The sequence below is a fragment of the Anguilla anguilla genome, chromosome 9 (assembly GCF_013347855.1).
Source record: "Anguilla anguilla isolate fAngAng1 chromosome 9, fAngAng1.pri, whole genome shotgun sequence".
Lineage (NCBI taxonomy): Eukaryota > Metazoa > Chordata > Actinopteri > Anguilliformes > Anguillidae > Anguilla > Anguilla anguilla.
The window spans coordinates 32,324,305-32,340,647 of NC_049209.1; the positions used below are offsets into that span (position 1 = coordinate 32,324,305).

The 16,343-nt window shown below is 42.3% G+C and overlaps 1 protein-coding gene across 1 annotated transcript in view; it reads right to left on the minus strand.

The window, feature by feature from the left end:
• The window catches only part of LOC118234929 (GDNF family receptor alpha-4-like), a 23,383-nt gene extending 12,905 nt beyond the window's left edge, over positions 1 to 10,478 (minus strand). Inside the window, exon 1 of the mRNA XM_035431809.1 lies at positions 9,812 to 10,478. Coding sequence (XP_035287700.1) covers positions 9,812 to 9,872 — 61 coding nt within the window. The 5' untranslated portion in view covers positions 9,873 to 10,478. The remainder of the gene's footprint in view (positions 1 to 9,811) is intronic.
• Positions 10,479 to 16,343: the final 5,865 nt, after the last annotated feature.

Sequence of the window (16,343 nt, forward strand, 5' to 3'; positions counted from 1 at the left end):
CTCATCAGCCCCCTACCCTGAAGCATCACATGAAGAGAAGAGAAGTCCCCCCCCCCCCCCGCCCACTCACTCAGACTTTCCATCTTTTCTTTCTTCACTTCCTGTTTGCCTGTTGCCTCCTGAGGTTAAGGCCCACCAGCTTGGGGCCAAGACCCAGCAATCCAGCAACGGCTAAAAATGCCTAAAATGGTCAATTGAACTTATTGATTTGGTACAACGATAATGAAGAGGAAAGGGCTTATTCTGACTGAACTACTCATTTTGGCACTGAACAAATCCTAAATCTTGCTTTCCTTGTAATGTTACCCCATTACATCACTTTGTTAGAGAAGGATCTCACCCACATATCTGATATTGTGTTAACAAATTAATTAACCTGACCACTTTTTGGTTCTTATTGTTGTTGACAATGGGTTTTATAATAAGATCAGAAAAGCAGCATATACAGGGGCCTGTAAGCGCCAAGCTATGCCAGCATAACACTCTCAAGCTCAAAGCTTCCAGGCCTGAAGCCAACGTCATCAGCATATTCTGCAACAGAGGCCCTTGCATACTGCCAACCTGGTAACAATTCTGTCATTTAAAATTTTGTTATTTACGTACATGCTAGATGCTCTTATCAAGTTTCCTATCCCTTACACCCATATAGTGGAAGGGAACCCAAACTGACTCTGGGACAGTACAGCTGCTCACTAAAACTGCATTTTTGCCACAACCACAGAATTGAACTGGAATTTAATTATAGCCTATCTGCACATAGTGACACAGAGCTTTGAATAAAATGCTCAAAGAAAAATAAGTAATGGGTATTTTAATTGTGGTGTTATCTTTACCTAATGTAATGTAAAAACAAATATGTAATAATACTATTTCACAAAAATATATCCATTTCCTATCACCAAACTGGGCCACGATTGGTCCATGGGCCATACAGTTCTGATCGCGGCCTTAAGCAACAGTCATTTTAACTCTTTAAAGTGTAGGTATATTTGCATGTATTTCTAAAATTCCAAATCAGTGTTCTAAGACCCCACTGCTTTCAGTTCCCTATAATGATTGTTACATCAGCATTACAATGTCACACTAAGAGCATTCTAATCACATATTTGGAATGTCACATCTTAAAACAGAGGTGTCAAACTGAACCCCAAGGGGGCCGCAGTGTTTTTTGTGTTCTCCTTTCAATCAGCCACCAATTAAGGCCTTGAGAAGGTGTGCGCATTCCTTAGCCAGTCAGTGACTTAACTGAAACACTTTGTGGCGAGAACACCTCGAAAACAATCAGACACCGCGGTCGTCCAGGACTGGAGTTAGAAACTTGTGCCTTAAAGGGTAAGAAAGTGTTTTTGTTTGTGCAGCTGGACCGTGACTCTGGGTAAATATCTAAGCCTTGGGGAACAAGGACACCTGGGAATCACACCTGCTTCACTCGGGAAAACACCGGGAGACCTATTGGCATGGCGATGATGTACTCACGCACTACGTAATTAAAGACCATCTCTGTGAATCACGGGGAATCATAAGATCAGTGGATCTGGCAACGAAGGAGGGAATGAGACTATTTACAGTACAGAAATCAGAAAGAGACGTAGAGGAAGAGCAGATAGGAATAAAACGTGACAGAAGGAAAATCTGTGGAGAACACAGACAGACTCCATCTGTGATATATGACTCTTAATGCAGGTTATTGATCTCTCTATCACTGGGGATTATTAATCAGCAAGCGAAGCGAATCTGATGGCTTTATTGCACACAGACACAGAGGTTAATGTCTCAAAACATGTCACACGCCAACACGCGCTCTGTCACCAGATAGACAGAACCACACACACACACACACACACACACGCACACATGCACACATGCACACACATGCCTACACACTCACAAACATATCACATTCTCATGACCATTTATATATGGACACTCACATATAACCAGAAGCAAACATCGTTTGACACAAACGCAACTATACTGTCACAGAATGAACAAATCATGCGTGTGAGCGTGTAGTTCCAGAACATTCTGAAAGATTCTCTGGCTAACATATATGAAAATGAAAGAGCCAATGAAACAACAGAAAATCACAAGTACTCATTCAAACAGTGTTGACCCTAGCCAGCGCTGGGCCCTAAACAGGATTAGAATGTGTGGCCCCCTGACCCACCCACTCCTATATACAGCACTGTGCAAGGCACCCTAGATTTTTAAATATAATACAGAGTATATATTTGGTCTTAGATGTTTATTTTTTGTTTTCTGCATTAGTGTGTCAGTAGAAAAGAGCAAATTTGAAATTTCCAAACATGAATTTTCCAGAAAAAAAGTTATTTTACAGATACATTTTTGTATTTTGTTAAATAAAGTATTATTTTAAGTAATAGACTACTTTTCAGATAAAAACTTGATCAACGGTCTCTGGGATTACCTGGAGAGCCAGAAGCAAGCGAAACAGCCAAAATCAGCAGAAGAACTGTGACAAGTTCTCCAAAATGCTTGGAACAACCTACCAGCCGATTTTCTTATAAAACTGCAGGACAGTGTACCCAAGAGAATTGATGTAGTTTTAAAGGCGAAGGGTGGTCACACCAAACATTGATTTTATTTAGTTTTTAACTATTTACTGCTCTTTATATAATTTTTTCCATATTTATAACCTTTCATTTCATTATTTTTGAAAGCATCTTAGCTGTACAGCATTTTTTTACAGGTGCCTAAGACTTTTGCACAGTACTATATATATAATATAATAATTTGTAGTTGGGAAGCTCTAAGCAGCCACTTATATGGCTTATTTGGTCGGGCCGGCTCTGCGCACAAATCTCCAGCTGTCTCTTCATGAAGATAAAATGCAATTATTCCCAGAACACCAAAATGACATTTTAAAAATCAGTCCCTCAGTGATGGGAAGAATCCGTCAGTCTCCCAGAGGAATGGTAACTAGAGACCAAAACACAGCGCACAGCACGCCAAACTTTTAAAAAAAGTCTCCTGTTCAACTGGGGCTAGTGGTGCAAAATAATAAAGAGGGGATGAGGTGAACCCATCCTTCCGCAGGCCACTGAACCCCCTTATCCTCCTCAAACACACCCCAAAACAAAACCAGAAAAAGGGCACCAACGCCTTATCTCAGGAGCACTACTGCTAGCAAATGATATTTATACTACACCACTGCAGAGAGAGATATGAAATGAACAACAGAGCATTTCAATAAAATCCCATCTGCTAACCAGCGCACTAACTGCAGGGCCAGCAAGGCGTCAGGGTAAGCCTGCCGCAACACACCATGTCACCTCCACCCTGTACACACATGCCAACACAGACACACACACACTCTCTCTCTCTTCACACACATACACACACACATACACACTCACTCTCTTCACACACATACACACGCTCATGCACACACACACACACTCACTCACTCTCTCTCTCTTTGCACACATACACACACACACACGCACACACTCTCTCTTTTCACACACATACACACACACACACACACTCACTCTCTCTCTTCACACACAGAGCACACACACACACTCACATACTCTCCTCACACACACACACACACGCATACTCTCCTCACACACACACACACACACACACAGCACAGAGCAGGCAGCCGTTGGACAGAGACACACTCGGCACAAGAAATGATGCATTCTCTCCAGCAGCTCCATCTCCTCCTGTCATTACCTCTCCTGTCGTCTCCATCACTGGCGGCTGTCACTGCGTCGCCCGCTATGCCAAAGAGCCTTTGATTGAAATGAACTCTCATTCGAAAAAAAAAGCAGAAAAGTGCTTTCATTCGCCGTGAAGTTGAAGCAAAATTATAAGTATGCGATTTCTCTGAGAATCTCCTCCTGATTGCTCTCTGTTGTATTAATCAACACCCGTCCATCCAGAGACCACCTAGAACAACTACAATTACAACATCACAGTGTGATACAAGATGTTCTTTTTTAAACACTGCGCATTATATAACCTCCTAAGACTCAGCAATTAATTTTTGTTCCCTGTAGGGGACATGAGTCGCTTATTTTGAAGAACCATATATTCTACTATGTTGAAACCTACACTACAAGAGACATTCAAAAGAAAATAAATACATAAATGAATCATTTTTAAAAATATTTTCACTGCAACATGTTTTTGTCATCCAAGACACTTTAATTATGTAAAAAAAAATTCAATACTTAAACGTTTTTCTGCCAGGTCTCGGGAAGATACACATTTTGGGAATGTTGCTCTTTGGCTGACAGGACCCCTCGGGTTAAAGGACAGTACAGAAAATTCACAGCAGCTGCCCTCTGTTTCTCTTTTTCTTTGTTGGGGATAAACATGGGAATTGAATATTTATCCCCTGAAACTTTGCTTGATTTATACTCTCATCCACCAGAGGAGTCCTCATACAATATGAAAAAACCTGGACATGCACACCTACTCTCCCTCAAACACAGACACACATATAGAGAACACACATTCTCTCTCTCTCTCTCTATCTCTCTCTCTCTCTCCCTCACAAGCACACTCACCACAAATCAAGTAACGGGGAGGGAGGGGTTTATTTAGATAATTACACAGGAGGATGATTAGTTGGACAGGCTGTGAGAGCCAGGTTTAGAATTTACTTCCCACTCATTGTGACATTAATGATCTTTAATGATCACGAAGTGTCAGAACCTCAGTTTAACATTTCATCTGGAGGACAAGGCAGTTCTGGTAAGGACGTTACAGAACAGAATCTTGGTAAAGATGTTACAGAACAGAATCTTGGTAAGGATGCTACAGTATAGAATTCTGGAAAGGATGTTATAGAGCATAATCTTGGTAAGGATGTTACAGAACAGAATTCTGGTAAGAATGTTACAGGGCAGAGTTCTGGTAAGGCTGTTACAGAGCAGAGTCCTGGTAAGAATGTTACTGGATAGATTCTGGTAAGGAGGTTACAAGGCAGAGTCCTGTTAAGGATATTAAGTTAGAAGCTGTAAAGTTCACAGGGGTTCCCAGAAGACCCTGTTCTCCAGCAGCAGTGAGCAGCTAACAATGGTGAGGCAGTGTGCAACAGTGGTTGCAGTCATGGTCATGGGGAAGTGGTTAAATTGGTCCCCCCGAGGCACTGAGGATTCAAATTCTAATCTCAGCACCGCTGTCGTGCCCTTGACCAAGGTAGTTCACCTGCACTTCTGATACACATGAACAGGCACACAGGCAACTGGACAAGCAAGTGACATCACCATACAGAAGGCATCTGCCCGGCAATAAATTATATGAAGTACTGCAATACATCCAGCTGGCACCGGAAAATAAACGCACACACACATACAAACACACACAGACACATGTGCACACGCACATACGCACACGCACATACAAACACACACAGACACATGTGCACACGCACATATGCACATGCACATACACACACGCACAGACATGCACAAACACACACATACACACGCACGTATGTACTTAATTTGGTCCATTAGACTATCTGTCCCTTAGGAATCCACGTTCCTCTATTATTGGCTCTCACATGTAACATCACCAATGACTACCTCATTGTGAGTCCTGTTTCCTGGTATATAGGGTGGTACAGCACATCCTTTTTGTGGAGTGTGGTGATCTTTTATCACTGGGGTATGGTAATGCCTCTATTCTGCGAGCTTGGTGTTTGGGAATCTCATGGTTGTAGAACCATGGGCTGAATGGCTTTCCATTGCTGGAAACATGCAAACTATCAAAGTGCATGGAGTAGAAGACCACTCAAAAGGGAAAAAAGTTACAGCCACAATTGAACTAGTGAGAAAGAAGTTTTGTTATTTTGTCCATAACCAACGTGTTTCAGAAATAGCAAAAATGGATTTCCATGGATTCCTGTCAGATCATACTGGTCCATCACTCTTACCGATGGCTGAAGACACTTCTGTGGCACACAGCATCTGTGATTTTAGACTGGCATTCAAACAGGAATTCATCTGTCTCCTCTTCCAAGGTCCTGATAAACCGATGTCCTGAATCACCATCCTCATTAACGATACAGTGGCACGGGGGTTCCCCCAGGGTCCTAGTGAATTCCCATCCCATATGTGAGTAGTATTTTTCAACCTGACCGAGTAAACATCCTCCAGTTCCAATGGAAAAAGAAATAAACTGACACTAGATAAATGCACACCAGCATTCATTTATTAATTTGCTTGTTGGTTTGTTTGTTTGTTCGTTGGGTGGTTTGGGGTTAGTATATTATTTTACGATACAATGACAGATACCACCATGTTTATCTGGTTTCCATTTTGGTCTTTGTCAAGACCTTTATTGTGGCAAATAGCTATTCTTTCTACTTTGTAAAATAAGCATATGCAGCACACCATCTCCTATGTTACATTTAAACAAAATTCTAATGCTTCAAACGTTATTACAACAGATTCCATAATGCAAATGCATTAAAAGGTTCGCTCGAATGTTTTATCTTGCTGCAGACGGAACAATTATTTTAATGGGGAGGGGAGGCGCACTACGATCTGCCATGTTTACCGAACTCACCACCTGTTCACGGAAAGGGTAGAGCATAGCGTCAATATTGAGGAAAGTAAATGAAATGCGTGACGCATTTTTGTCCTTTTGTTTCCCTCGGTTAACGAACACCTGCGTAGCGCATCTGGCGCACAGATACAAATCGACACTGATTACAGTGTGACCTAAAGGTAGAGTTACACGGCGCAATAATCGTGTGACAGAACTCCATCCTGCGGTGGAAAGCTGCAACTACACTTTGCCGACTGTGAAGCGAATTGTTCAGGGTACAGGTGAACATACAGGTTGTTTGCAAGGAGACTGCCAGTTAATCTTTAAAAACGCGTTGCCATGTCAGTGTCGAGTTTTGAATAGAGACAGTATAAAACATTAGAAATGTTTTTGTTTAACCGCAAAGAGTTTGTTTGGCATCGATTAATTTCCTGTTTTCAGTAGGGTAGCCTAGTCCACGTAACAAAAACAAAAGGACACTCATCAAAATTGAATTACATGTATGACATATCAGTTTTCTTCTTCCATACGCCTAATTTGCCCTACACATCCAGAATATACAGGGAGACAGAATTGAGAACCGGATGATTGAAGTGTTTCCTTTCTCTCGGAAAAACATCAGCATTTGAGCTAAAACTCAGCTTTACACTTTATTACATTACATTACATTACAGGCATTTGGCAGACGCTCTTATCCAGAGCGACGTACAACAAAGTGTATAACCAAAACCAGGAACAGGTGTGTTGAAAACCCTAGAGGGAAGTACAGTTCCAAGTGCAGGGAACGACCCACTTTATGAAACATTTCTCCACACAACAGTGCTGTTACGTGTTAGACACATGCCATGATCTAAATAATTAAATAAAAATGTCCATTTAATTTGCGGACATTGCCATATTCAACAGTAGGCCTATTTTTCAGAAGTGATCGAAGATGATAGCTCAAACCGACAGCGCCATATCACAATATATCACTTCACGAACGCCTCAGCTGTGTTCGCTGTCCACGTGCTTTTATTAGGTCATGGTCTGCTGGTTAGTGCTTATGCTCGGTAATACGTGGAGAAAAACTGTAATAAAGCTCGCACATCACGATTACTGCGCCAAAAAACTTAATTCTCAAAAAGAAATGTACTTCGTGTTTGTTGTGCCACAAGTACTATAGGATAACATATACGTCTTCAGAGCCCATTAAGCACAATACAGTAGGCCAATATGTTCCTGTCAATACTCGCTCTTCATCGACATTGCTATGTCCCATATTTAAAACCGAAGGGATAAAAAATTTCTTACAGCAGCATTAGCAGCTGCCAGCGGGATGATGAGTACAGTGGATGTGTGCAGTCATCAGGATACGAATGGATTGATTTCCTTAAGACTGCTAGAGTGGGCATCTCCTAGATGCAGTTGTTGGCTATAAAGTATATCGCCTAATCTGGTTTGGTCTTAACATTTTACAACATAAACAACATAAAAAGTTTTGGTAGTGGTAAAACAATGTTCATACAACCTCGTTGCTGATCAAAATCTAACAAAGTTGTAAAACGATTTTATAATGTTTTTATAACTGGGCTGCATTTGTACTTCTTTTTCTTGAGGGATGGAGGGGCACCGAAGTCCACAGTTACGTCAGTACCACTGTATACATAAATAAATAAATAAATCTACTTCTCTCTTACCTTCTTTAATAAACTTGGGTTGAATTAATCTTGAGAGACTCACATGTTACTGTGTATGACGATAACTGTAGAATTTTAGTCGCCAATAAGCCGCACGGTCCCAACCTGCATGCGTGGACGAAAACACAGCCATAAAAATGAGCACCGATTGTCCCTGGCCATGCTGGCAAGGATGAAAGCATTTAAGACCTTCAGAAATGATGCGATCTATACCCACGGTCATAACGATGCCTATAACAGTAGATCACTCTGTCTCGCCGACCAACTTTCAGAAAAAAGCTGATATAAGCACTGCAGGTTCAGACACAGCGCCTTGGCATAAACGATTACTCTTTACATTGATAGCAAGCATGCATTTTCTGCGCCTTTAATCATAAAAAGGATGGGGTCGGACCGACGCGAGCGAGGAACTTCTTCAATTAGGATAGTGATAATAGTTTTTAAAATTATTTTTATAGAATACTTATATGATTGTATGCTGTTTTGGAATTGGATGATATTCTCTGAAATATAAGCAGTGCTGTCTGTGTTTTCGTTTCTCTCTTGCTGAAACGAGAGCAAAACTCCGGAGCCATTCACTCATCTTTATCCAATTTCACTGTTACGGTCTCCTTGACAGATTGTGTCTGCAGTGATGTGCTGAAATTCGATGCTTTGAGGAATTTGAACTTAATTTCACCCTACTTTTATGATGATTGATAACAATTAGAAAGCAACACGATGGGTTGCCTACATGTTTACAATGTGACAGAAATGAATGGTTAATAGTTGCTCTGCTTAAGCCTATCTGCGTTATCTGTATTTCCTTTGAAAGCTAGTTGCAATACGGAGTAACCGCTGTAAATTAAATGGGGCAAGACACAGGTGTGATACATACTTTTTTTTCGTTTGGAATAAATATTTATTTTGGGCTATGCGCAATTCCAAATTCTAAAATATTCCACATAGAAACTAGTTTCATAAGACTAGATGGTTTATGCACCTTCTTGAACACATTTCTGGTAGTCTACAGTCTGTGGAGGAAAACACAATATGTAGCCCACGGATTAATAGCCGCTTCTAAAAATACGATTTGAAAAATTTAAAAAAGATTACTGCTTAAAGTTCGTGCGGTTGAGCCCGCTAGTTCGTGGAGATGGAAGCTCTTTTGAACATGCATATGAAACGAGTTTTGTATGTAGCTACGTATTATTGCAGCACATACATATGTGCGACAGCCTAGGCTACTTTTAAGGTAATGAATGAGAAGCGCTTGAGAAACGGGCCAGTCACCACATTTGTGATCCGTCAAAAAACAAACAAAACAAACAAAAAAAAAACCCCCACGGCTCGGATTAGTCTGAACAAGGAAATCAATTTAATAAAAATAAAACAGAAATAATTGCCGGAAAGGTGGGATATTCAGCGACCAAACTGAAAATGACAAGAGCCATAACTAAAGTGACGGGCACGGAAGGGCACAGCCAGGTTAAAGTCATTCTGTCTGTCACGGAGAATATATAATTGTCGGGCACGTCGCAATAGCTACTAATTAAAACTGAAATATGTTGGAAAAAATAGATCCGTCGGCTCCGTCAAAGCTTTAACCTCGAACAACTTACCTCGAATGAAGACATTCAGAAGTACTCCCAGGAAAATCATGTTGTCCGCCGAACGGGACATCGGGGGAAGCGGGCAGCTTGCGATTCGGAGGGTCGCTGGTGCCCCGCTATACGGTACTGACCCTCACACACCTGACACCTCGGTGCATCCACTAAACGCCGTGCTCGTCCCGTACAGCGACTGGGAGTGGCTAGACAGGTGAGTGAAACAGTTGAGTTGAATCCCAGAACAGAATCGAGAAACAGCCAAAGCCACTGTAACGATTTGTAACCAGTTATAACCAATAAAAATAGACCGTAAAATAATAATTAAAAAATAAAGAACTCGAAAATTACTCCAGACGCATCACATTTTGCCCTTTGCAGAAAATAAACAAATCACGAGCAAGGTTATCCACCCAAAGTTTTTTTCTCTCCCCGCAGGGCGAGCACGCAACACCTTGGAAAATCTCCCCGGGATTCCGCTAAAGGTAAACCACAGCAAGCCTTTTAAGTAGCTTAATGCCTCTTTCATACGGGATCGGTCAACACTTGCCGCTGCATTAGAGTCGGGGGTGGACTGATATTCAGACAGTGCACAGTAGGTTTCTCACGAAGAGGCTGTGTCGTGATTGGCTGGGGACGACACACATACGCGACTGGCGAGAAACACAGAACACCATGGTGTATTATAGGCTACGGTCCTCGCAGAAAGGTGTGTACGCGCGCGCGTGTATGTGAGTGTGCGTTGGAGAGGTCTGTCTCTGGATCATAGCAGTCATTTTCAAGTTCATTGTAGGCCTACGGGAAACGTTCTCGAAGACTCGCCTGTAATTGCAACTCCGTATCGCTTCCTCCTTTCACGTGAGCATACATCGCAGAAGTTATGCCGCTGTAAATGTAGAACCGATTCTCCAGTCCGGTTTGAAAATGCATTTCTATGTCACAACACCAACGATACTAAAAATAAAAATGTTAAAATTTAAATAAATATTTGCAATGAATGTCTGCGCTCTCAAATGTTGAAGGACACAATAACATCAAATTCTAGACTTCTTTGCTTCGAGAACGGCTTTATCAAATAATTGCATAGCTTGCATTTTCGGTGCATTGTACAGACTATGGTCGTTTACAAACCGAAGCAGTTCACATTCAGAAATAGCTTCAACCGCAGCGCCTCACTCAGTATTAGAACCTCAAGCTCAGCTGTTTTAAGACCAAATACTTAATCCATTCTACTCGTAAAACAATTTATAGTTTTCCAGCACAATGCGTCATCTCTGACCCACATAATTCAAACTCAAAGATACGTGACTGTACAGCGGTTCCTTCTGGAAGTAACAAGGTACCAACGACACCGACTGGTCAGCAATTCTTGCATAGGCTACAAGTTTAGATCAACTGGTTGGATCTGAAATGTGGTCTTGACGATCCATGGGATTCACTGCCCAACTAAAATATTTTGTTGCTGAGAAGAAATAAACACAAAACCAGACGTTTTGAGTGGCAGGTGCTAAAAGTGAAGAAAGGGCCCATCAAACTAGAAAAGCTGTCTTGTAACATCCAGTTACTGTACAGAATATATTTTACCAAAATGAATGTATGAAAATGAATGACAGAAACAAGAATAATACAAGTTTTAAAAAATCAAATCAAAGGGGCAAAGGGGCACATCAGGCGCTTGGGGCGAAATGGGCAGGTGCTTGGTCACCTGGAACCCTCTAACCCCCCCCCCCCCCCCCCCCCCCGCATGCCTGTACAAAACAAACAATGACTGACAGCTGACAGTGAGTATCATTGGAGGTTTAATCTTATATGCTGTAGGACTGTCACTGGTTTGGGATTACAGTCCCAGATGCCCTGGACTCTGCCCCTCTCTTTCCTGCTCTCCCTCTCTGTTCTCCCCTTTCCTCCAGACCAAAAAAGCCCCTTTAGCACCTTGCCATTGCACACTGCCCTTTTGTGTTCCTTTTGACTTGAGGAAGCCCTAAAAACATTTTAACATTAGAGGTCACCACATCACCTCACGCTAAAAGAAAGGCAACTGGCCAACTTGCGATTTCAACAGAAAACCAAGTCCCCGGACCCTGTGTGGGGGCCAACACAAAGTCTCCTGTGATCCTACATAGACAATACTACAAATTTAATGCACTTTCAACTGTAGGTTTGTTCTGAACCAAAAGGAAAGAGCGATGGAGGAGGAAAAGAAATGACAGGGAGAAAAATGGGAAATGAGGGAGGGCAAACACACAAAAATTAATCATATTGTCAGCCAAAATGTGCTACTTTGGAGTTCTGGAAACAATAGGGCTAATGTCCTTATGTAGGGCCTGAGGGTATTTGGAGGGAACAGGAGGTTACTTGCTATGCATTTCCTTCATTTCTGCTAGTTTGAGTTTCAGTGAATTGATAAAGAATAAATTCACTTCAGCGAGGGTGTGTGTGTGTGAGAGAGAAAGGGGGGGGGAGAGGGAGAGAGAGAGAGTGTGTGTGTGAGTGAGAGAGAGAGAGAGAGAGAAGGTAGGAAAAGTTAAAGTAAATAAAAGAAACTACTGACTTATGATTATTGACCATTTATATATGCTTTTGTACATTGCTGAACTCTTGTAGCAGGACAGAAAGGAGCCAGAGTGTAGCTGGAATGCTGCTGGATGGGAATAAAGCCATGTATTACAACTAAGAATGTTTATTTTCTTAGCACTGTATAATCATTTTCTTTTACCACAAACAGAAAATAATGAGTGAATGCATGAAGGTAACACCAACACACGCATGCATGCACCCACTAACACGGATTCACACACACACACATACACACACACACAATCACACACACACACACAGTTAACACTATGCCTCCACATTCTCATTAGTTTGAATTAAAAGACTCAAATAATGTAATGCATGAAAAAAGGCAACCCAGACACCAGCAGGTCCCTAGTGAGGGGGGATAACAACAGAGCAATTACCGCGATTCACACGGCTAGGCCAATGGAGCTCTGCAGTCTCCCAGTACACCAGAATACACACACACTTAGACTGGCCAACGGAGCTCTGCAGTCTCCCAGTACACCATTACATTACATTACATTCATTTGGCAGACGCTTTTATCCAAAGCGACGTACAAGAAGTGCATTTTCATGATCGTAGATCGTAGATCGTAGACAACTGCTGAACACAGGTTCAGTAAGGTACAATTACTTATTTTGTACACCAGAATACACACACACTTAGACTGGCCAACGGAGCTCTGCAGTCTCCCAGTACACCAGAATAAACACACACTTAGACTGGCCAATGGAGCTCTGCAGTCTCCCAGTACACCAGAATACACACACACTTAGACTGGCCAACGGAGCTCTGCAGTCTCCCAGTACACCAGAATACACACACACTTAGACTGGCCAACGGAGCTCTGCAGTCTCCCAGTACACCAGAATACACACACACTTAGACTGGCCAACGGAGCTCTGCAGTCTCCCAGTACACCAGAATACACACACACTTAGACTGGCCAACGGAGCTCTGCAGTCTCCCAGTACACCAGAATACACACACACTTAGACTGGCCAACGGAGCTCTGCAGTCTCCCAGTACACCAGAATACACACACACTTAGACTGGCCAACGGAGCTCTGTAGTCTCCCAGTACACCAGAATACACACACACTTAGACTGGCCAATGGAGCTCTGCAGTCTCCCAGTACACCAGAATACACACACAGTTAGATTGTACTTATTCAGGGCTGTGGGGGGGGGGGGGGGGGGGGCATGTTCTCTCATGGGGGGGGGGGGGGGGGCATGTTCTCTCATGTGCATTCATGCTAGCGCATACACTCTGTCCCAGGTACTAATTTTTTTCTTTTACGTTTCTGTGTGACATAGATACGCCTATATGCATCAGTGAATTGTTTCATTACTCCAATGTACTCGGTAGTACCAATCTGCAGTGACAACAGTGTGAAGGTGTATCTGAAACCCAGTCATTTAATACAACACACACACACACACACACACACGTGCATGCATGCACACACACCTGCAAGCATGCACATGTGCACACACACACAGAAGCACTTGGTCCGAACCCTTGCGAGTTTTCTCATCTTTGGCTCATCTCTATATTGCAGTGAAGCATTAAAGAGGGCAGTATTGTTCTCACAAATTGAAGTTTAATGACTGAGGTTTGGGGTTAAAGACTACACCCCCCATCTTCCTCCGCTGCCAGTCATAAATAGAATATAATGGAATAACTGACCTCCGCTGCATGTGCTCTACCATTTCTGCAGTTCAATCATATTTCTTTCTGAAAATAAATGCTCCCGAAGAGCACTTTGCTCTGGTGCGGTCTGTTTGTGAACGATCGGTTAAACAGCAAAAAATAAATACAAATAGAAAAGACCTGAGAGACCATCAGCATCATTCACTGAAATCAACTTCAGAGTGGATGTTAAGCAGCTGGGTCCTCATCCACCAGTGTCACTTTCCTGCGAGGATGTGCCTTTATTCCCGCTCTAACGCTCCTTCCTGTTCACTCCCACCGCAAATGAATCAAAGAGAAGACTGGGAATGCTGCCCTGGCACTGAATTCATTCCTTTTATCTGCATTGAATCCCAGAGTCTGCTCATGCCAGCCTGTCAGGAAGTAGTTATTAAGTTGTCATAGTGGAAGCAGATATATTTGGGGGTGTTCGCCACTTGACCCCATTAACCCTGTAAGGTCAGGTGAGATCGCAAATATGTGATTAGAATGTTCTTGACTGAACATTCCAATGCAGATGTAACAGTCACTGTACTGGTAATTGAAAGCAATGGAGTTCTAGAACGCTGACATAGAATTTTAAAAAGCATTCCGAAAAACCCACTCTTCAAAGGGTTAACTGCTTTCTCGATTTTAAGATAAAAGACTGAGCCTGGACAGGCTGACTGGCCCTGTTCTAATCATGAGTGGTCATAGATGTTTTTATGACCAAGAAGTCTGCCAACTTTGAACAACAGATTTTTTTGTTTTACCGATGGGTGACACTTAGCACTTAGCACTTACTGCAACTGGAGATTCCAAGGTGTTGTTTCTTGCGGATTTCTCAATGCTGGCTCACCCAAATTCCGACCATTTAACAACTGCCCTGAAAACCTGGCAAAATAAATCCCCCTGTATCCCAGCTGATGTGTGGCACGTGTCCTGGCATAAATTGATTGCCGTGTGGCACATTGCTGGTGGTTAAGGCAAGTCGTCTCCCTTCCACTATAAAGTGCACACTGAGCTCAATAAAAGCACGGCTGTACAATCCTGTTCCTGGAGATCTAATATCCTGCAGGTTTCTCCTCTCCAAGCCTACTTTGGCACACCTTTTAATTCTACTAATTATCAGCTCAACTAGATCTCTAGCTGTTGAATGAGGTGCGCTTTGTTAGGGCTGGAGTGAAGACCTACAGGATGGAAAATCTCCAGGAACAGGCTTGGGCAGCCCTGTATAAATACAATCCATGACTACTTTCACAGGCATACTCATTCATATATACACGGCAACATTAACACAACAACATCTACCAACACGTGTGATGTCTCCTGGAAAACTGCTGCAACGTACCACAGATTTGCAATGGTTGAGGTGAGTCTATCCTGCTGTTAAATCCTTTCAGATTATTCAGAAAGCGCTACATCAGTGTTTCTCAACCCTGATTCTGGCAGAATATAGTGGCTGCTGACTTTGTTTTCACCTTAAAATGACAGTATCCAATTACTACCAAGAACCAAGAAACCAGGTGCAGTGAGTTAACTAATCAGAAGCATTTATTGATCAATTAGGCCCTGAATGACAACAAGAACCAGTGGACACTACAGTCTGCCTGGATCAGGGTTGAGAAGAACTGCAGATTTTTATAAAAAAAAGTCCATTATTTATACACATGGGGAGGAATCTGTCATAATTGTTAGAGAGTTAGTTTTGCAGCCAGAAATTACAAGGTCCCTAAATTGTCAGGATATTGCTGTTGTCACCTCGAGCAGTTAATGTACCTGCACAGTAAATGTTTGGTGTTAAATCAACTCTTACAGACAACATATGGCCCCAATTGGACTCATATGTCTCTGTTAGAGTTGAATTTACACCGTACATATTAATGTGCAAATCCAATTAAATATTCCCCTGAATAAACGGAACATATGATGATTATATAACTTCTGCTCTTAAAGCCAGCCCAAATACGATTGCCATCTAATTAAAAAGATTTCGATTTTTTTTTTGCTTCTGCTTACATTTTACTACAAGCAGATAGACGGCATCAGCAGAATGAGGCTGAGATGTGCGGACACGTGGAGCAATAGAGAAAGCAATACAAGGGAAGGAGAGAGATGGATAGGCAGAAATATAGACAAACAGAAAGATGGAGGGATAGAGATTCGTGGACAGAGAGGGAGAGAGACACGCATTTCAGGAACTGAAGTGTAACAGCGTGGGGGGGGAGGGGGGTTGTTGAACAAACAATCCTTTTGCAGAGAAACTCTGAGCTAATATTTACCAGCATGCTCCGCTACACACAGCCTTATAA